We start from the raw sequence: 23,697 nt of genomic DNA on the forward strand, positions 1-23,697 counted from the left end.
GCATCGCGGGATCGCGGTATCGGATGAGTATGATTTTTTTTAATTATATTTAACATGTATTCGGTGTATAAGACGCACCCACTTTTCCCCCCCAGTTTTGGGGAAGAAAAAGTGCGTCTTATAGTCCGAAAAATACGGTAAGTTTTAATGTTCATCAACTAAATAAAACAGTTTTACAGAATTTTAGTTCAACTAAACAAAATAGTGCCTTAGAATTTTAATCATTACTGTGCCCTTGAAAGAAGGTAAATACTGTAGCAGATTGGCTGTCAGGACGATCATCTTCATGACTGACAGTAACAGCATCCTCAGCAACAGGAACAGCTCCATTTTATGGAGGAAAAGCAAGACCTAACAGCTGATCATGGAGTACAGCACCATCAAAACATAAACAGCTCCTCCAGGAAACAGTGTATATTTGAAAATGCGCTCCAAAATCCATGCCGGAAACCTGAGAGATCTGGATTATTGAAGGATGGATTTTTTATGTCAACTGTATTTACTATAAATTTGAAGTGCCGCAAAGAAACCCCCTCTCTGTTTCTCATTTTCATTTTATATAACTTTTTAAGGGGGCGGTAAAATTTGTCAATAGAACAAGAGCAAAAGGGAATACCTATATTCACCATTAGCCAATCCAAAAGCAAAATTGGAAAATAGGAACAGATATCCTCTGTAACAGACCATGGCTTAATCCAGACCTCTACGGCAAGTATTCTTCTAAAGTTGAACTCCAGCTACAAAAACTTTACACATTTTTAATAGCCGCAAAGTATATTGATTACATTTATTTTTCATGGGATTTATGCATTAAACTAAAGAGAGGGTGGATACAAGACCACTAACCCTGCATAAAGGCATGAGAGAAGCAATAACTGGTCTAGATTACAACAAGCTCCTGCACAGAGGCTGAATTACTGCACAGTCCAGGAAAATACAGAAAGCACATCAAGATTCAAGAATACCCATGATTCCTGAATTTAATTTGCATTTGCTTATGCTGGAGTTAACTTTTATAACTCTATTTAAACTTCATTAACTTTAGTAAAGGATTATATACGTTTTCAGTGACTTAACAGCTACTTTCAATATATGTATATACCTGGGTATGTTAACAATCCTCTTAAGATTTCATACTGGTGTTTGGAAATTTTGTAAAAAAACGGCAGTTGTGCTCAGAGCAGAACTCTGCAGTATTACCTGTTGAGCAGGCAACCTTAGTATTTTCTTACTTTACAGTTCTGTACTGCAATTTGTTTTCTTTTTTAAAACCAATCATTTAGCCTAGCCCATTTAATATGCAAATTGTTCTAAAAGCTTGACAATTGATACGATAAAATTGTTAAATCAATATAAAGCTATCCAATGTAGTTTGTGATCAAACTTATGATTGATAATTGGGCAGACTGTTTGTCAAAGATTAAACAGGCAAGGCTTTTTTGTTACCTAGTTAAGTAGCATATTGAAATCAAAACTACTTTGTGTACTACGATTAATATTTTAAATATTATAATGGAAAAATCTATTAAATTTCAGACCGATTTAGATCAAGAGCATGGTACATTAAATACTTGCAGTTGACAACAAAAAACATCTGCAACAGATCATAATATAGAACAGCCTTTCTGACCTTTTTAACATGGGGGAACCCTTGAAATAACTCTCATGTCTTAGGTAAACCCTGCTGTAATAATATGTATCCAAAACTCGTTAGTGTGATGGTCATTGGGAAGTCAATGACAGATAGCAAAAGAAAAAGTCATTGGTGTTAGTTATAATGACCTGGGAGGTTCCTATTGCTCATGGAATCCTTACCAACCTCTGCAAGAACCCTGGTTTAGAAACACAGACGTACGATTTTAAAATCAATAAAAAAAAACATTGCATTGTACATGCCTAGCATTACTATTATAGGCTTTTGGATGCCATTCAATAGTAGATAAAAAATGTAATTGGTAAAAAAACATTTAATAGGTCTGATAATCCTGAGAGACTCAATACATCATTTTCTTCATATTTTTGACACCTTGGTGCATTACTGTTCACTTAAAGTTGTCCCTGATCTCGGCCCATGGCGATCATTGGTTTTGTCGAACAACATTCGCTAACTGCAACTGTTTGCAGAAGGATCAGAAGTTGCCAGTTAAAGAAGAACATATATGATGCAGAATGTCACCGTTGTAACATTGTTTGATTACTTGTTGATCCTGCAATCCATTATTTTTTCTGCCTCCTTTAACAAGGTGACAACACTGTTCTGTATCAAAGTTGCCACCTTATAGACAGGTCATTGTTAGATATATAGTAACTGGACGTTATGCAAGCAACAGTTTAAAGTCTCATCTCCAGCTACCATTTTTAAAGAAGTTACAGCAACATTTTTTTCCCCTAAGATACAGGTTGAAAGCTGACCTCTAGCCTTCCATTGTTGTACAGGCTCCTTTCTTTTACTAAAATTACGTAGTCTGCCTTCAAAGAGGTGTTGATATTCATAAAAACTGCAATAGTTTGGTATGCCTTTAACACATGGAAACTCTTTCATTTCCTCAATATAAAAATTAAAAAATATATACAATTTTTCCTATTTAAAGGCTATACAAAACTTTAAAAGAGGGGGGAGTGTTCAAATGTCAATAACTGGTCTGGATTTTATAATATACCCCTAGATGGTTTATGGGAACATCTAAATATACATATTTCCTTTTGTATATTGGGTATGATTTGGGAACTTGTACTGGAAAAGATTCAAATAGATATACAGATGTAGTAGTCATTGTAGGCTATACATATTGGCCACATAAAATAGCAATTTAAGATAATTATTAGGTCTTTAATCTTTTCATTTAGTCCTTACATCTTTAAGAACATGAATAAAGTTTCTGATGGCGTTTACCATATGTTGGAGGTAAATGTAGCCTGTTGTATTTTTTTTACTTGTGTTTAGGAGTGAGGTACTTGGTAAACCTTCCTTTAAACCTAATATATTTAAATCATATTGCTGATATAATTTAAAAATCTGCTGTAACTTGGTTAAAGACATCACAGTTTATTCTAAAATATAAACAAATCTGAATATAAACCAAGGTACCTACTTACTTGAAAAGAAAAAAACAGGAAAACTCCACTGACTAGAAAGTAAACCTAGAGCAGAAAATACAGCCTCCAGTAGATGGTGCTGTGTCCTCATACAAAGCGTGTAACACTAGTAAGGTCTAAGTGACAATTTACATGAGGACACTGTGCCATCTAGTGGTGGAAGCAAAGTATAAATTAGGATTCTTTTTTCAAGAATATTTTTAGGTCAGGTTTTTTTTCCATAAATATAATTGGAAATAGTTAGGAAAAGATTCAGAATATATAATTCACAAACATGGAGGGTTTGAATGTTATATGCTGGTTATTAATCTACTAGCTGACTGATTTTGTGCATTTTCTAAAAAAGTGAAGGTTCCAAAATTGGCAGAAATGTAATTAAATAACACAGCACAATAAATGTACCCTAATCTTTTCTTTGCTCTGTGTGAAGGGTCAAATATCAACACTGTTAAGGCTTAAGACTACACAGTATTGACCTGCACCCAGCATAAAGGTGTTTTATTCAAAGAAACTAAACAGATTTGTACAGTGTACTGTTACTCATAAGCCTTGATATCAAGAACAAATTCAGAATATTGTGCAATTTGTATACGTGTGATTCTGTCCCTGCATGTACCAGTGTACTGCTAAAGAAAAGGCTCTAAAAAAGAATGAAACTAGTCCTAAAAGAAGAATTGTTAAAAGAAATTGGTAATACACCCTTAGCCATGTACTGTAAATATACAAATATCAACCAATCTCAATATAAGCCAAAGTACTCATTTTTACCTGAATTAAATCAGGAAAACTAGTATACCTCGGGTACAAAATGTGACTGTCGCTGCTAACATTCAAAAGAATCAACAGAAATATCATTAAAATTAATGTGATTAAATACATATTTATTTATAATACATACCCTTATGTTTTATATTTAAAATCATTGATTTAAAAGTAGAAAAAAATAAAAACATATATGCTCAATCTCGTAATCTTTTCCCTCCATTTTTACTTGTTTAAGTATTTTGTGCTATGGATTTGGTTATATCGGTAATGAGTCACTTACATTTCAATATTGCGTCATTGTTGTCCACCAGTAGATGGTGCTATATCCCCAAAGTGTACAACAAATACTCTCATAATGTTTCAGGCAGCAGGTTTGCTATACACTTTACATGAAGACACAGCACTATCTAGTGGTGTAGCCTAAGTTTAAACCAGGATTCTCTTTCCAATGGTATTTACAGAAAAAAAAACGTTTAAAGTTGTGTATATATGACATTCCCGACGCTCTATCAGACTGGCCAAGCACACATTAACATTTAAAGCAGAACTCTATTTTAAAAACTATTTTTTATGTGGCTGCCCCGTGTTAAGAAGTGAGGTAAACTTTCCTTTAAATCTACCATTATTAAATCATTATCCATATATAATTTACAAATATGCTATAAATTGGATAAAGACATGCTGCATATTCTCAAAAATAAATAAATCTGAAGACACAGCACCATCTAGTGGTGTAGCCTAAGTATAAAGCAAGATTCTCTTTCTAATAGTATTTTCAGGAAAAAAAAATATGGTTCAAACTTGTATACATGATATATGCAATTATGCTGCTCCATTCATTCCTGACACTGGAATACATTCAGACTGGCCAAACACACATTTTTAAAGCACAACACTATGAACAATGGTTCATACTTGCGTATATATGCAGTTATGATGCTCTATACATACCCAGCACTCTATTACACTGGCAAAACACACAATAACATAAGTGGCTGCCCATGCACTGCTTTGGATGTGTGTCCATAACCTTTACTTTCCTGCATTTGACATATGCTTGGAACGCACCTGGGTCAAACATAGATCATCCAAATCTAACTGGCATTCATTGAGCAATGATAATGGCAGATCAGAGGCTGTCTTTTACCTGCTGCATATCTTTGAAAGAAGCATTTCATAAAAAGGTGCTTTTAATTGCAAGCAAAGAATATCAAATGTGATCTATTCTTGTCAAATGCTGTGTGCCATTCAAAGGCAAATAGATGAGCTACTGAAGGTAAATGTGTTTGCCATTCAAATGCAAATGAATAGTAATTGCATCATTTGACAACACTCATAGACACTTACCCTTATAACATACCAGCAGTATTTTATTCACTACAATGCACAAGGACACATTTATAAGAACAAACAGACTGCCAGAAAAGCATCATTATTAATACACAGACACTTTTTTTTAGTTTTCCATTTATAGTGATGTTCAGCTTAAAATGTTGTTGCTTTGTCATATTTATAAATTGATGATCAGCCTGATTGTTACTTTAAAGTTCACCAGAAAGCGGTTAAAATGCTATAAACCACAATAGGGATCCATAGTATTTGTTTTACTATGTTTGCTGCAACTTTTTAAATGTGGTGAAAAGCAGCTGCATTGAAAAGTCTATGGCCAATGATTGCCCCCTTTATTAGTGGAAACTGTGGATAGAAAAAGTGGAGACAGGTTACTTAATTCAGGTGAAAGGAGCTTTCGCCTTTTTAAGTTGGGGTATGATGATCAATTACAAAGGTCAACATGTCATTTTCATCAGATACATTTTTTATGTGGGCTCTGTAGTATTTTTGATGCGGATTTTAAATCTGTGTTCAGTTTTTCTCTAGCACATCTAATTTTTGTGATGCAGCTAATTATATATTGTGTGAAATTCGTTATAAATAGCCTTAACACATTACAACATTTAACAACAGTTTCTTTTTTTAAGGTTAGAGACTGCACTAACTGTGATTTATTTAATTTGTCATCATGCCTAGAAATGATCCAGACAGTTTCTGTTACATGTGTGGTTCATTCATAACGAAAGCACAGCTTTGCCAAATTACCACAGAACAAAAAGATATACAAATTATATTTCGGCTGTCCACTTGGTGACCAGGATAAATCTTGGGCTCCACATGTCATCTGTACCAGTTGTTCCAACAGACTGCGTTACGGGCTAAATCGTCATAAAGCAGCAATGCCATTTGCAATCCCAATGGTGTGGAGAGAACCGTGAGACCCTCTAATCGACTTCTATGTTTGCTGCATCAACAAAAGTGGATTCACAGATAAAACCAAGCACAAAATTGTATATCCCAGCCTCGATTCTGCAATTAGGCCTGTTCCCCACGATGATTCATTGCCAGATCCGGTACGGCCACATGATGGACTTGCTTCTGTAGAAGGTGGTGAGGAATGCGCTGGAGTTGCAGCAAGTTACAACCCCGAATCATCTGATCCTGACTACTTGGCCGATGAAGATTCAGAACCAGAGACCTTTACACAAGCAGAGCTGAAGGATCTTGTTTGTGATCTAAATCTCTCCAAAAACAAAGCAGAACTTCTTGCTTCAAGGCTTAAACAGAAGCACTTGCTTGCAAAGGGTGTAACTGTAACTCACTACAGAAAACTTAATCATAACTTGACAAAGTTCTTTATTAGTGATGGATCACTGTGCTACTGTCATGATATAAACGCACTCTTTAAACATTTGTCACAAAAGCATGTTCCATCTGAATGGCGTATCTTCATTGATTCCTCTAAAAGAAGTGTGAAAGGAGTCCTACTGCATAATAGTAATTCCAAACCAAGTTTACCGATTGCCCTTTCTGTTAACCTAAAGGAGTCCTATGACAACATGAAGTTACTACTTGAAGCAATCCAGTATAACACACACCAGTGGAACATCTGTGGGGATCTAAAGGTCATTGGCTTCCTGATGGGACTGCAAGGAGGATTCACAAAATTTTGCAGTTTCCTATGCCTGTGGGACAGCCGATCTATGTGAAACCATTATGTCAAGCGTGATTGGCTACCAAGAGATACCTATAAGCCCGGAACAAGCCGTGTCAAGTTTCTGCCTCTGGTTGATCCGCATAAAATGTTTCTGCCACCTCTCCATATCAAGATAGGCTTGATGAAGAACCTTGTAAAGGCCATGAGTAAATCAAACTCCATGGGTTTTCAGTACCTTGTTGAGAAGTTTCCAAACATAAGCACTGCAAAAATGAAGGAAGGGATATTTATAGGGCCACAGAACAAGTCTGTTTTGCAGGATGATGTTTTCAAACTATCTCAGCAGCCGAGCTAGAAGCTTGGGATGCATTCAAGTGGCTGTGTGAGAATTTCCTGGGTGAACATAAGTCTCCTACATACAAGGAAGGAGTTCAGAAGAATCTCCTGGATTCATACCAGAAACTGGGCTGTCGCATGTCATTAAAAATACATTGTACTCACATCTAGAATTCTTCCTGGAAAATCTTGGTATGGTGAGTGACAAACAAAGAGAACGCTTTCACCAGGACATTCAGTTAATGGAACACTGCTACCAAGGTTTCTGGAATGAAAGTATGATGGCTGACTACTGCTGGATGCTGTACCGCGACAATCCAGACAAAGAGTACACAAGAAAATCATACTCTAAATCATACTCTAATTTCTGAAGAATCAATGGTACCTGACTAACACTGTTCAGTAAATCTATACCACAGTGCGCCTTATTTTACTTCACACTGAAGATGTATTAACATTCATTGCAATGGTACTTACGTTTTAGTACAAAATACACGCACATACAATGTTAACTATAATATTACTAATAACTCAGGAATTGTACGTGTTAGGGAAAAAATGAAAACAGATCCAAAATCTGCTTGAAAAGTTGATTTAGAAAAGTTTGCTGTGGTTTCTGATGATTATCAAAACTAATTTTTTGTTGACCTGTGTTATTGATCGATGTACTGGTGTTTAAAAGCGGTAACTAAAAACAAAAGGCAAACATTAAAATGGTAGTTTGTGAACTACCAATAGAAGATTTATTACTGTGGGTTACAAGTTAAAAATGTTGCAAATTGCTGGGGTGTATGTTGAGTGCTTTATTGTGCATTGCCAAGTTGGGCATCCATCAGCCAGGAAAGCATGGGAGATTTATATTGGCTGCAGTTTTTAATGCACACAGTGAGAAGTTAAACCAGAGTAAGCAATTTCAGTACAGAAGAGGAGCCGGTACAACTGTGCGCGAATGAAGGGAAGACTGGGGCTCAGGTTTAAAGATAGTTATTGATGATCAGACTAATGCAAGAATCTAAACAGTTAATTCTAAAATATTACATTTGTATTTGCTTTCTAAGGAAAGATATTGCTGCTGTATTTATTTTTACTCCCTATATATAACTTTGTTACAGTTTTTTTAGTTATTGTTCCACTTTAAAAAAAAAAAACTTTACCCATAGGCAACTAATTAAAAATAATATGGGGGTGCTGAGCTTTCCAAGACACTTCATACTATATTATAGAACAGAAAGCACAACATGAACACATCCTGCTAGTCTGACTTTTTGTCCTGGCGCTCCATATTAGTCAGCTTGCACAGTTTTCAATGTTTGCTGTTGGCTTGTACATATTTGCTTTGAATTAGTAAATACCATCCAGTGATGACAAGAAAATTCCTTTAGGACATGCTGCACAGAGTTCCAATTATTCATCAGTGCCAATGTGATAGAATGCTTTCTAGGGACACTTTGCTGGAGAAGAGATATTAGGTCATATTTATGTCACTGTGTGATTTATAACACTTCTTATACATGGTTTGGCAATAAACAGCACATAAAAGAACTGAAAGGATGAACAAAGGATATATGACCCAATATGGCTGAGAATTCAGGGTTTAAATTAAAGTGCTCATTCCCACCATTGCATGAAGGAACTGCAATGCACATTTCTTGTGTTGGTGCACTGTAATGAAATTCTGAATGGGAAACCAACACACCTTGCTGACATATGAAGGTTGTGGTGCGATTCCCAGCTATGGTGTATGCACCTTATGGTTGTCCTGGTACATTAGGATCTTTAAGGTAATGAGCCGCCTTAACCTATAACATTATGTGAATGCACCATAATGGAGTGAATAGGCTTCAAAGGCCTAAATACTGATAACCAATAAAGTGCATTACACAATTAAAAGAATGAATTACCTGCTGTCATAAGAAATAATCTGATATAATAACTGTCCAGTGAGGGTTTAGATCTACTCAGTGATAGATGGGTACTACTATGGCGGACACTGCCTATCTTACAGGAAGTTGACATCATGGCTAATGCAATCTACAGATGGTAAAGTCTTTGAGCCTGATTTATTAATGTTCTCCATGGCTGGAGAGGATACACTTTTATCAGTGAACCTGGGTGATCCAGCAAACCTGGAACGGGTTTCCTAAAAGTAATTTGCTATTTGTTAGCAAATGCTTTTAACCCTGGACCATATCCAATCCAGGTTTGCTGGATCACCCAGATTCACTGATGAAAGTGTATCCTCCCCTGCCTTGGAGAGCTTTATTAAATCAGGCCCTATGTGCTCGGCAGTTCCTATACTGGCTTGCAGTATTGGACTATTGGATGCAAACTAGCAATTCCTAGCAGTCAGGTGCGACCTTTTACCCATCTGCCAAATGTGATGCCAGGTTTACTGCAATAATAGGACAAGCACAGGGAGGGTACTTACCATGGCTGGACCTGTCAGTGCAGGTTATGAAGAAGTAGAAAAAACCTGAAAACCAGAAATATTTTGGAAAGAATGAAACATCAATCCAACAATACCATAACACAAACTAGCCATAGAATGTGCTGTGCAGCATGCAAGACCACAACACACCTCATCACAGGCATCCCACACAGGACACGCCCACACTGTGATTGACAGCTTCACTGACCCGGGAAGGAAAGCATGTAGGACCAATCACCTATCAACCACGTGGAGGGGCGTGGTCGAGCGATTCCAAAATAACAGTCCCTTGTCAGAGAGGGAGACAGGAGGCCAGAGGGGAGCTGAGGAGGGGGTGAGACGCTGCTAACACCGGAGGATACCCAGACACTGCCAACACCAGGTAACGGGGGGATACCCAGACACTACCAACACCGGGTAACCGGGGGATACCCAGACACTGCCAACATAGGGTAACGGGGGGATACCCAGACACTGCCAACATAGGGTAACGGGGGGATACCCAGACACTGCCAACAGGGTAACGGGGGGATACCCAGACACTGCCAACACCGGGGGATACCCAGACACTGCCAACAGCGGGTAACAGGGGGATACCCAGACACTGCCAACAGCGGGTAACAGGGGGATACCCAGACACTGCCAACAGCGGGTAACAGGGGGATACCCAGACACTGCCAACACCGGGTAATGGGGGGATACCCAGTTACTGCCATTACTGGGTAACGGGGGGATACCCAGACACTGCCAACACCGGGTAACGGGGGGGATACCCAGACACTGCCAACACCAGGTAACGGGGATACCCAGACACTGCCAACACCGGGGGATACCCAGACACTGCCAACACCGGGTAAAGTGGGAACACAAACACTGTCATCACTGGGTAACGGGGATACCCAGACACTGCCAACTCTGGGTAACGGGGATACCAGGGGGACACACATAACATTAGGTACCTGGGGGATACACCACGGAGACACATAGACTCCGCCAGGTAACAGGGGGATACCGGGGTGACAAAGACACTGCCAACACCAGGAAACAGGGATACACCCGGGGGACACAGACACTGCCAACAGCGGGCAACAGGTAGGTTACACCAGAGGGACACCCAGAGGCCACTAGATAACGGGGAGTCACAGACACCGTCTGACACCTGGTAACGGGGAGATACACAGGGAGGTTACACAGAGACCGTCAGGTAACACGGGGGGATACACAGAGAACGTCAGGTAACACGGGGGATACACAGAAGTCGTCGGGTAATGGGGGGGGGGGCAGTGGGTACAGAGAGATTGTCATTTTTACAGCGTAGTTTATACAGATACAATGGTGTTATGTTGTTTTCTTACATAAATAAATCCTTTGTAAACTCTGATTAAATTATACATGTATGATTTATTTTCTTTAGGTCTAATGATGAAGTGGCTGGTTCATGCTTGTTGTCTGGCACTGATTATATTCTTCTGTGCAAGCCATGAATCCTGTGTCCCCAAGCCTATCATTGATGAAGACGCACAGTTCTGCAGGTGTGTGGGGTCAGCTGCTGATTTCCCTGCCATAACATGCTTACATGTAGTGATAATACAGTGGGTTTGTATAAACTAGACTGGAACTCGCCCATCTATCATTTTACAAAGTAGTAAAGAATGAAAACTGCAGATGCTGCATTTTCAAGGTAAACACAGCACATGCATTTCTATTTTGACAAACTGCATTCTGGGTGTGCTTAGGTGATTGTGATTCAATGCCTGCTTATCAGAAAGAAAAAAAATGATTATAATAGTACATGAGCTGTTATCCCTATCCAAGAAATACATATTTCCAAAGTTGTTGTAACTGAATTTACTTTCTAGAAGATCCATTTCAGCTACATGTTCTCAGGGTAGGAGAACATCTTGTCATATGATTCAGTGCCATGAATCCCCTCCTCACTTTTCACATTGTTTTCTTTGCCTTTCTTTTTCTTTACATTCCCTTTTTTATTCCCTTCCTTTTTTCCCCCTTCCTTTCTTTCTTTTCTTTCCCTCTCATTTCTTTTCCTTCTTTTCTTTACCTTCTCTCTCATCCGTCTCTTTTCTTTCCCTTTCCTTCTTTCCCTTCCATCTCTGTTCTTTCCTTTTATCTTCTTTCCCTTCTCTTTTCTTTTCTTTCTTTCCCTTCCCTCTCCTTCTTTCTCTTCCTTCTCCTACTCCTACTGTTTTAAAGATCTATACCAGTGAATTATACTAATCACAATTTAGTAACTATGCAGTACTGTGTCTTTGCTTTGCCAAAAATGTTAGAATGTACTTTACAGATGTTTCACCTGTTTTTTTTTTTTTTACATCTTACAGTGTGGACCTTCAAGTAAATTTCCCAGGAATTGGCAATGTTGCCTGTCAGCATATCCCTGCCTGTAACCACTATATCCAAAAGCTGGTGAACTCCTGGGACATGCCAGAGATTACTTACACTAATGCCAAAACGGTAAGGACATCCTCTTGATTAGTTTATTGTATAAACCAGAGGATACATGCATGGAATAAATACATAGATCACTTAATGTTTAAAAAATAAATGAAAAATAGGGGGGGGTGAGCTGAAAATACCATTATAGCATATTAGAGAAGAACTCTTTACCAGTACCACCGTGCTTTACTAAATACATTTAGGCTCCAATATGGGCAATGTTTGCGCCACTTACTTAGCACTGGCTTAGATGTTGGATAGTTTTGTGGCATATAGTACAAAGTTTGTGTGCTGCCCTTATTACCTAAACTGGTAGCCAGCTGTTCTTGTAATCCATCCTGGCCTGTAGAGAGAAGGTCCAGCCATACAGACTATTCTAGATAACATTCCATACATAGATAAGAGACATATTTTACATATTTAACCAACAAATTTACAATATCATTAGTATGGAAATGGATGAACAATACTTTGATATGCTCTGCTATCTACAAACAATATTTTAGGAAATCCAGTGAGCTATACCTTATTTATAGTAAGATGGTAATGCATCTGTTTTCAAATTTTAATTATTTCAAATTAATTATAATCAGAATCATAATCATCATTATTTCATTAATTATAATCAGAATAGTGAGCCAAGATGGGAAAATGAAAAAAAATAGAAGGGGGAACATTAGAGAATTATGTGACTGTGGCTTACAACTAGCTACCACTGTTATTTAGCAGTTACATCTATTTTATATATTAGTAATTTGTTGGCACACAATAATAAATATTTATTTATAATGTCTCTTGATTTTTTTTTCTGTGTTTACAACTTTGGTTAATCCCTATTATAATGTTTTACTTTTTTTAAGGAGAGGAAGAAAAGAGGAACTTTCTCCTTACTCTTCAGAAAAAGCAATACATTAAAACTATACCCTTTTGTAAACATCATTAATTTTTTAGTCTTGGAGGCTTTTGCAAAGGTTAATAAGTCTTTTAATAAAGACATGTTGGTAGCAGTGTAGTAATCTACAAGAACTAATTATATTTCAGCTATCTTCAGTTAATTAGCCTACAGTATACAGTATTGTACACTTTTTATCTTAATAAATAAAATAACAGAGCTGTCAATGTTTACAACATGATTTGCAGATTTTTGTCCACTAGGTGTCACAATTGTTGCATAGTGCTGCATTACACTGGCAAATACATTGGGCCTGATTTATTAAAACTCCACGCTGAGTGAAGCTGAATGATCCAGCAAACCTGAATTGGATTTTCTTAAAAGTCATTTGCTATTTGTTAGCAAATGTTATTAGTTCTGGACCAACTCCATTCCAGGTTTGCCTGGATTGCCTAGCTTCACTGATGACAGTGTATCGGGTAGGCATCCCTGGAGGAAAGAACATTTTTTTTTAAGGAGATAACATTAAAAAGTAAAAGTAGTGTAGTAAGTATATTCTAATCAATGATTCCCCCAACTCACTCCAGGCACCCAAAGCCACCTTAGCTCTGGATACAAACAGCCTTGAAACATTCTCCTTTTCTCCATCTCACGTTACAGCATGTTGTGGTTGTCATTGCAACACAGCACACCCACAAAGCAACCAATAATAATAATAATATATAATTTATCACATATACAATCACCACATCCTTCCTGGAGAAGGACAAATCAGTCCCTGCTTCCTTGCTAGTGTCTGCTTATAGCTTCTATTGAACAGAAGTGCACCTGTCAGTGGCAGTAAAGACAGAAAAAATTAGGTCTCCCTGTCAAAGGACCGATATGGTGATCACAAACTAATCTATTGCCACTCCCCGGTGTATATATTCCATTGGGTTTTATGACAATTTGTGTAAGAGTGATAATTCAATAACACAGATACAGGGGCATGGCCTGAGCAGATAGTCATTTCTGGGCACCCGAACACAGAATTTTCTCTTGAACAGGCAATGGAATGTGTAGACTGACCCTCGGGGTATCTTCAAGTTGATGTTTTGGGACTAGCAGTCATTTCTGAAGCGGGCCCATTGGACTTAATAGGCTGCATGGTGCTGTGTAGCCCAAGCACCTGAAAGCTTTGTGGTCTTCATTCCGTTACCCTGACCTGACTAGATCTACACTCCTATGGACAAAGACAACTTCTCAGGGCAGTTTCCCTCTGCTTTATTGTTGAGTTTCTTGACCATGTTGCCACATAGTCTGTATAGTCAGGAACTGCAATATGTGATACTACACTCCGGTCTTTCTCAGTGGGCTAGTTTGCTGCGGATCTTAGTGAGGTCCAGCTAGATGTGGCCTGCAAAGTGGATGATATAGCTTCACACTCTCTCCACTCCTGCATCCCAGATCTAAAGACTGTAATGTAACAGAAATTCCCATAACCAACACTTGGCTTATCTGTGTTGCTCCATTGAGACCCTTCTCTGTTTTGGAAAACCTCTTGAAGATTGGTACATCAGGGACAATTCATAGTCATATGCGACTAACACACTCTAAGGACAAACTCCATGCAGATAGTGTCCTGGCCGAGATTCGAACCTGTAACCTATCGTTGCAAAGGCCAGAGTGAGCCAAATCGTTGCAAATCATTGAGCCAATTTTGCTGCTAATTATTATTTGTTCTGATTTCTGTATTGCAGATAATTTACCAAAGACAAAAAAGGTAGATTAATAAAATGTCGCTGGTACCAGATTTGTGCATTGGGCCCACCCTTTACAGTTCTGGCAAAGTACTGAAACAAGAATATGGGCAGCTCATAGATTTTACAGGCCAATAAACATAACAAAGCTTTCTCTATGGACTTCCCCCTACACCTCTTGAAGAATTTCTTTGAAATGTTATTCTTCCCAAAACTTCTGCCAGGTCATGTGATTGAAAGTATGTGAAAGAAGAACAACGGATTGTCCCTCTCAGGGCAGCATGGGAGATTAAAGAGGGAAGTTGATTGGTTGGACTGTGAGAACAGTTCTTCCATCAGACCTTTTGATTCTGCTGCCTACAGAATTTTGTGTAATCCATTCAGTTCTGTGGCTTTCCTGGAAAACTGAAAATCCCACGCCTGTACCACCCTGTAACTGCAACTGTAAATAAAATTAAGCGAAGCACAGAAATGGAATGATGGGGCCTTAGTGGGTTTATGGACCTTTAGACTTGAGGGTTTGGCACCAAACTGGCACAAAGCCAGTATATAATAAAGAAGGAATTTTTTTATTCAACTTATGTTTAGGATCTTCAATAAGCTCTGAGCTTGCCATGCATATGGGAGACATGGTCCTTGGCTATGGCCGGTGCATTCCCCACCCCAAGCAGACCACAGGTTGGGGACTGCTGTGTTAAAACACTTGGCTGATACATTTTGAGCCCATTTCCTGGCACAGCCCCCTCCCATCTTGCTTGTCATAGCATTCTCCTATTCTAAGGGTGTCCGCTCCTCTTTCTCTCCCCTGCCTATATAACCTTATATAGCATGCAAAGGAAAACTGAAGGGAGATACTGTAGAAAGTCACCAAAAAGCGGACCTATACACACAATATTGTCTATACCAGCTTTCTGAAAAGTTTTTCCCCCACTAAGCCTTTTCAGGTATCGGGGTATATCCCTGCTGAAACTGACCTGCCAGATGCTGTCATTTGCTGCAGCATTGTCAGATGTATTTTACTATTTAGCTTTAAATAAAAGAACTGCAGAAGTAAGTCTGCTAAAAAATGTGGATAGAAGATATAGTCACAGAATTTTTCAGAGATAAAAGGGGCCAGATGCATTGACTCTTTAAAACAATACACTGCGTTTTAATTAGATAACATGTTCAATTTAAATTGGTATAAGTGGATCTGCACAAAAATGAAGAATGTTTGAAAATCCATGTGAAACTGGCGATGTTACTCTTGTCCATTTATTGCTAAACTTTTTACATTCTATTTTTGCCATATTATTAACTTCTGTGTTCTCCCCAGCCCCTTCCAGCTGGGGGCTCTACCCAGCACTTTTCAGTAACCACCTGACTGTTTTTGGGTGGTTATTGATGAACAATAAAGGGGCTGCCACCTACAATTTTTTCCTACCCAACTTAAAATAATTTCTGGATTGAACACTGAACTTGAATCAGGACTGACATGGCTGGAATAAGTTGTGCTGCAACTCCCAGAGTCAGGAAGTGATGGGATGAAAAAACCAGCAGCAAGCTGCAGCCTGATGACTATAAAAGATTTTGTAGGTGTATTATAGCAAAAGTAAAACAAATAAAAAAATAAAACACAGAAAAAATATTTTTCATTTTCTTTTCACTACTATTTTTTTAAATGATTTTTTACTTTGCCTGCAGTTCAGTGTATAATGTGTAGGAGTGGAAGCTAGTGCCAGAATAAGGCATGCATACTCACCAGCCAAACTGTGGCTGAATGAAGAAGACACAGTGGAAAAAGCATTGGGAGTAAGTTGCTGGGACGGTTAGGGAGTGGCGAGGGAAAGCACAGCACTGTCATTCCTGGAGAATAGCAAACTAAGAGAAAGTATAGTGTGTATACTTTTACATTCTGGAGAGTGCTGCTGACCTCCAAATCCTCTTTGAGATTCCTTTCCTAGGTTCCTGAGATTCCTAGTTCCAAAATAGTTGAAAGAATCATAAAGGACCCTTAAAAAGTACCACAAAGAATCTTAGTTTTACCCTTGTAGTTGATTCCAATGCATTTTTCTAAAATGGTGACATTTTACTGAAATCTCCATTTTTTTATTAAATATATTGGAAAAAATGTTACTAATTATATATGTAAAAAATATTTATGGGAAACATTTCCCTGGATTTGTAGTTCTGTTTAACCAGTCTTATGATTCATACAGTGCACCCAAGTCCTTGCCCGTGCAGAAACAACACCACAACACGTACTCATCCTGCTGATTGGACAATGAAAGAGCAGCAGAGGAGTAATGTATTGTCACTGCTCTTTCACTCCTGGCAGTGTGTTCCCTATCATTATAGGGTATTGGTATTGAGAGAAGTTTAGCCTAATGGGAATTTAAGTGACCATAAAGAACCTTAGATAAATTCTTGATCTGATCATCCATGCCCAGTTATAATTTTTAATAATTGCACACTAGGGAGTAATGTATAAGACACTGCAATGATCTATGTGACAATGACACCTGGACTGTCAATGAAAGCAAATATTTCCTGAGTTGCCATAGCTTATATACTCTGGCTCCATTTTTTCCTCGTTTTGCGCCTTGCAATAGATATGCATTGAAAGTGCTCGGGTGAATGAGAAGTTCATACTGCTGGCCTTGCCAAGCTCAGCATTCACTCAAAGCTGATAAATGGTTGCGATTCCCAGCGTCCACTCCCTGATATATGGATCACATTAACACGGCTGCTGAGCTCACTTTATTCCTCGCCAGACACTGACACCATCAATCTCCAGTAGGGGAGCCATGGAGAAGAGCCGAAAGATGGCAGCTTCTAGTCTGGGTTAAAGAGGAACTATATAGTATTTGTAATGTTTTTATATTGAGAACAATTTTTTTTGTATAGTTTATTAAGTATATATACCACAATGCCACATTTACTCTCATTACATATGAAGGCTGTGCTAATTGTGTAACTGCAAGCGTCTTGTCTGAAATCAGTACACTCTTCTGACTATAATGACATGAACACTTTTAATGCTCCTTGTAGCCAGATACCATGGGATTTTTGTCTAGGCTGGGCTGCTTAGAAGTAACCGCCTTATTTTCATGGAAATAAAGAGGTACTTTTTTTAATTACAATTATTATTTGGTAATGCTGTCATGTGTACTATGATTCATGCAAATAGTGAATTTCAATAGCCAATTTTAGGATTTGAAAGTAATCAGATTCGGATTTCACTTTGTTAGTAAAGGTTTACCTTCCCCAAGTGGGAGGCTTAGACCTGGCCCTTTAGCTGACCCTTGCCGATCTTTTTGCCCTTCTAGCATCAAGACTCATAAGGTCAAGGAAGCTGAAAGTAAAGGATGAAGGTAAAGGCTTTTTCTGGCAAACTTAATAACGGGCACCCTGTGGTACCTGCACTTGGGTGAGAGTTTTGCATTTAACCCTTTATCCTTTGCAATATGGTAGGCAAAGGATGTAAGGTGCTGCCATGCGTGGTTTTCATTTTACAGAGCCAGATTCAGGCACTACAATAAAAGTGAATTGGCACCCCACCACCACTTTGACGGGGGTGTCCCAGGCTTACCTAAATTCTGTGTAAGCCTGAAGATTGTAGAGAGACGTAGAGAGGCAACACTTTATCAAAGCCTACCTTCAAGAATGTCATTAGAACATGAAGACTTTGGTCAGAGGTCAGGCCCAAAATTGTACCAAACAGGACATACATCTCTGGACGCTTTATTAGGTCTATAATATCTATAATATATATCTATAAATTGCAAAATATATTATTAAATATATGCAAAAATCAGCTGATTGCTTGGTAGTGCAGTTAGGCATGTAGATATTATCAAGACAACCTGCTAAAGTTTTAACCAAGCATCAGAATGGGGAAGTAAAGTGACTTTGGCTGGAATGAATATTTAAAAATCACAGCAGGTCAGCAAATTTTACAGAGAATGGTCTAAAAAATGTGAAATATCCCGTGCATGTGTGTATCCCGTGCATCCCGTGTACAATACCTTGAAACAGATGGGCTACAGCAGCAGGAGACCTCACTGGCTTAAGACCACTCTAAGAGCAGGGATCGAGGCTACAGTCTACGTGGGCTTACTGAATTAGACAAATGAAGATTGGAAAAATGTTGCATGATCTGATGAGTGTCAATTTCTGTTGTGACATTGGTAGAGTCAGAAAAAGTATGAACGCCTGGATCCTATCCTGTGTCAATTCTTCATCCAAATGTAACATTGTAGACTGGTGGTGTAAAGGTATGGGGGATATCTTCTTTGCACACTTAAATACCACATTCTATCATATTATTCTTGCTGACCATGTCCATCCCATAGCTGCAGTGTGCCCATCTTCCAGCAGGACAACGCAGCATGCCACAAAGTTTAAATCATCTCAAACTGGTTTCTTGAATATGTCAATGAGTTCACTATACTCCAGTGACCTCACCAGATGTAATAGAGAAGCTTTGGGGTGTGGTAATAGGGGAGATTTGGATCATGAATGTGCAGGAGGATCAATACTGCCCTGTAGAGAGTAGGGGAACAGTAGCACTGCAAGAGGGGGAGTAGTAGGATGGGGAGCCAATAGTGTTCAGCAGAGGGGTGGTAACAGTAGTGCCCAGCAAGTAAGAAAGGAATAGCTATCCCCAACGGAGGATAGGGAGACAATAATCTCCCGTGGGGAGTCCACAGATAACTATGGTACCCAGTGGGAGAGGGCTAAACATTGGTGCCAGGGAAAATGCTTGCCTTGCTTGGATATCTGTGTTCTGTGCTGCTGCTGTCCTTTATCCTTCTGCTATCAAGACTATACAGACTCAGATACAGATCAATCTGCTGCAAAGTCTGTATAAAGCTTGAGCTGCGGGACGTAACTTGGACTCGAGGAACCCCAGGATTGTGTTGAAATCCCTGGACAGTCAAGTGGAATCGGACGGTTGGAGGGAGGTATGGCAACAACAATAATATAAATTTAATCTTTTCCCCAGCTTGAATAATGTTGTCCCCATGCCAGCTGAAAAAAAATGCAGTGGTTTTCTGTCCCTTTGACCTTCCAAAACTAGAACAGAAAATGAAATCTTTGTTGGGACCAAGACAACAAAAAAAAAGCATAGAAGAAATTCTGACCTTTCCCTGAACTTTTCAAAATGGAAAACGTTGGCTGTAGTGGGGCTTAAAATTAGGACGTGTGATTTATAGATAACATGCAATGCAGATATGGACGGAATCAACTGTTTGGTGGTTGCAAATGGCAATAAGAACAGGTTCTCGATGTTTTTTTTTCCAGTTATATCAGTTTTTAGCTTCATTTAGTTGAAAAAAAACATATTGCTATAATAGTGTAAAAATAAATGTAAGAATATAGTAGTTCTGGAACTTTTGTTAGAAAACACAGTATCACTGGAGTTCCCTTTTATATACATTGAAATGTGCAGATGCATGCAGAGTCACTGGGAGCAGAATTTCACCATAATGAAGAATATAGTATCACCCTATCACCTCTCTCTAGCCAGATTGTCTGAGAAAACCTTTTCCCCATATAACAAAGTATTAATCAAAGCTTCCCTTTCCCCATCCACTTCTGCGGTATCTTCCATTCGGCCCCCGCAAGCAGGGGAAGCCTGAGTGGTTTTCTCCATAGCGGAGGAGGATGCAGAGCTGGAGCTGACAGGGAGGGGGCAGTGGGAGAATTCCGTACCCCTCCGCCTCCACTCGGACAGATACCTGAAAGAAATCAATAGAATTCTAATGAGCTGTGTATGTGTTTCCCTGCTGCTGCTTCCAACGTAACAAGGATGGTGATACAGCTTCTCCTCAAACCTGGCACCCCTCAGAGCTATAGCTATCATTTACACACATTTATGAGCTTTCCTTAAGTGGAACTATGGTCAGGACAACATGTATGATTCAGACTGTCACTACCATTAACATGACAAGTCAAATAAAAGTCCCCCCTTGTATTATCTCTGATATTACCTGTTGACCCCTCTAGTACGTCTGTTACTTTTCAACTTCCATTTAAAATAATAAATATGTCCAGTAAAGGTTGCAGTTAGATTGATGAGACCATTAACATGGACAAGGGAGCTTGCAATGGTCATCTTTGTATTATTGGTAAAACCTTTAACACAACAAAAATGTTATAACTGCTTAAAAAGTTAGCTGGAGGAATTCTTTAATTTGTTATTCACATATGGGCTTTACATCTAGCACTAAACTGTTCATAGATTGACAATTGTACAGAACTACAGAGATAGGTCCTGGATTGAAGTATGTTTCTTACCTATATAGGGCATGGACCTATTAAGCAGAGTGTGTACTAGGGAAGGAATCCAGATATAGGGAAAAGCAACTCGGGGTTGCTATTTGTTAATTGTGGGATGGGAAGGAAGAGGCCTTGATCACCTCTACAAAAAAAGAAGTTTTGACTGTTTGCTGGCCTTCCCCTTCGCCCAGATACATACCTGGACGGGGTGCACACTGAGTCAGACAGGAGGCCTGGGCCATAAACAGTACCAGTGTGCTATCAGAGGAGTCTCTGTTGTGAAATAGCACCAAGCAAGCTGGAAACAATCATGGAGGCTAAGCTTTGTGTTGAAATGCTGTATTCATTGTGCCTGAACGTGGAACTAAACCTATTCAACTCGCCTAACTGCGCTTTATCGCAGAGCGCCGCCATTTGCCTTCTCTTCTTTCTCCCTGATGATCTTCAGCAAACTTGATTGCCCTTTTCACTGGAAAACCAAAGCTGACACTGCGCACAGACAGCTCAGTTTTGTTGCCAGAAACCTGGAGCGATCAGGCAGGTAAAACAGATTAATGCAGAAGGGGCATCGCCTGTCCTGACCAAGCATTTGCAATCTTAGTTCCACTAGAAGGCTACTTTATGAACTATGTGTCATTGAACTAACTGTAAACATTTAAGGACAGGTAAACTGTTGATTGTTATCGTTCTGCTCATGCGCCTCCCTCCTTGCCTGTTGGTCAGCGGTTGCTCACAAGAATGTGCATGTGTGACCATGCACAAAGCTTTATGCACTCTTACAGTCTTATGCGCATGTGCGTACTAAAGGATACACCCAGCTTTATGCACAAACAAAAGTGCAGACACGCATCAAATGTGAAAAGGACCATTTAGCCCTTATGAGGGCTATTTAAGTCTCTCCTGTTCAAGTTCAAGTTACTGGATCCTCAGCCTGTTACCTGCTATTCTGCTCAGCATTCCCTTTCTCTGATGTTCTGGATTCTGACCATGGCTTGACCTTTGACTTTGCCTTTTGATCACTGCCTGCCCTGATCTCACCCTTTTTAACTCCTCTGATTTCTATGTTCCAGTCTGCCACCTGCTCAACCAGATATTTCTACACTAAAGCTGTCTGATCCTCATTGTCTCTGGTGGGGAGAGCTTGGGGGCCGATACCTGGGGACCTGGAGTTCAGTGGCCACTGAAAATACCAGCTAATCACTCCTTGCAGAGTGCTCTATGCTTCTATACACTTTATTCACTTAACAACCTGATTTTAGCTTTTTAGTATTTTAGATTGGCTTTAAAGCAAAGATTGGAGCTTTGTGTATCTTTCAATGAAACTGTAACATTACCCATTTTGCATACATTACATAGGATTCAATACATAAGAAAATTTAATGAGGAGAATAAATTGACCTTTAGAAGGTCTAATAAGGCATACCATCAAAATTTTATTTTTATTATTTTTTTTTTTATAAAAGTTTTATTTTATTATACCATCAAAAAGTTTTTATTCTACTCAAACTGATTTTCTTTGTGCTGATTCTGTATTACTTTTTTGAGTTGACTGGCTTGGTAAATCTCTTGCCAAATCCTTATCTCACGAATATCCCAACTCTGTCTACTTGTCAATGCAACTTAAGCTGCGTACACACGTCAGATTTTTCTCGCCCGATAATCGGCATCGGCCAGATATCGGGCGAGAATCTGGTGTGTGTACAGTCCGCGTCGTTCATCGTCTGTGGATCCGTCCTGGCGAATCCACGAACGATGAACGATGACCGATCCTAATGCAGGGGAAGGGGGAGAGCGCGCAGCAGGGTGCCGCTCCATCACTCTCCCCCTTCCCTCTCCATAGAGCAGAACCGTGCTGTATGTACAGCACCGCTCATGCATCGTGTAGTCCTTTGTCGTTGGAAAGGATCGTGAAAGATCCTTTCCAACGACAAAAATTGCACGTGTGTTTGCAGCTTTACTCAATGCTACTTACTGTTTTACTTTTACATTAAGGAGAAAGATGATTGAGACTACATAACAGTGAAGCTGTCCAAGAAAGACGTTTGTGGTGATACTGGAACTTCTCTGAGTGTCAAAAGGTCTGACCTTGGGGTAAATTTGCTGTCTTAAATGTCCAATAAATTTCCATTTGTAATCTTTCTCACTGTAAAATGATGGACTTCAGATTGTTGGAAATGCCATTAGAAACCACTCAAGATTAATGTGAAACAACAACTGCTTCTGATTATTGCTGATGTCCTTCCTCCTTGGCATTATCTTAACACACACTTGAATGCTCCAGACCAGCAAACAGCCAAAACTTCTTTTTTTTTGTAGAGGTGATCAAACTTGTTTATAATCAGTTAATCAAGTGAATTGATTAGTAGCACCTCACTGTTACTTAACCTCCTAATTTCTATGAAAGTGGTAAGGGTGAACCTAATTTTCCACACAATGATTCTGCATGTTGTTAGATAATGACATGTAATAATGTTGTGTCCTGATTTGCCAAACCTTAAAATTTGAAAAAGGTGTACTTTTTCTCATACATTATGTATTACCGTATTTTTTGCCGTATAAGATGCACTTTTTCTTCCCCAAAACTGGGGGGGAAACGTTGGTGCATCTTATACGACAAATACCGTGTTTCCCCGATTTTTTTATAAAAAATAAGATACTCACCCGATACCCGATCCTGTGTGTGTCTCCTCGATGCTGGCTGCAGTGTGTGTCTCCTCCTGGCTGCAGTGCAGAG

At 39.1% G+C, this 23,697-nt stretch overlaps 2 protein-coding genes across 2 annotated transcripts in view; one reads left to right on the plus strand and one right to left on the minus strand.

Moving 5' to 3' along the window:
- Window positions 1–9,684, minus strand: part of RHOBTB2 (Rho related BTB domain containing 2) — a 51,438-nt gene extending 41,754 nt beyond the window's left edge. The window contains exon 1 of the mRNA XM_072399818.1: window positions 9,615–9,684. The gene's annotated coding sequence lies outside the window, so the exon portion shown is untranslated. The remainder of the gene's footprint in view (window positions 1–9,614) is intronic.
- Window positions 9,685–10,387: 703 nt separating this feature from the next.
- PEBP4 (phosphatidylethanolamine binding protein 4) overlaps window positions 10,388–23,697 on the plus strand; it is a 40,180-nt gene continuing 26,870 nt past the window's right edge. Inside the window, exons 1-3 of the mRNA XM_072399820.1 lie at window positions 10,388–10,407; window positions 11,029–11,146; window positions 11,954–12,086. Coding sequence (XP_072255921.1) covers window positions 11,034–11,146; window positions 11,954–12,086 — 246 coding nt within the window. The 5' untranslated portion in view covers window positions 10,388–10,407; window positions 11,029–11,033. The remainder of the gene's footprint in view (window positions 10,408–11,028; window positions 11,147–11,953; window positions 12,087–23,697) is intronic.

Source organism: Pyxicephalus adspersus, chromosome 2 (genome assembly GCF_032062135.1).
Source record: "Pyxicephalus adspersus chromosome 2, UCB_Pads_2.0, whole genome shotgun sequence".
NCBI classification, from domain to species: Eukaryota; Metazoa; Chordata; class Amphibia; order Anura; family Pyxicephalidae; genus Pyxicephalus; species Pyxicephalus adspersus.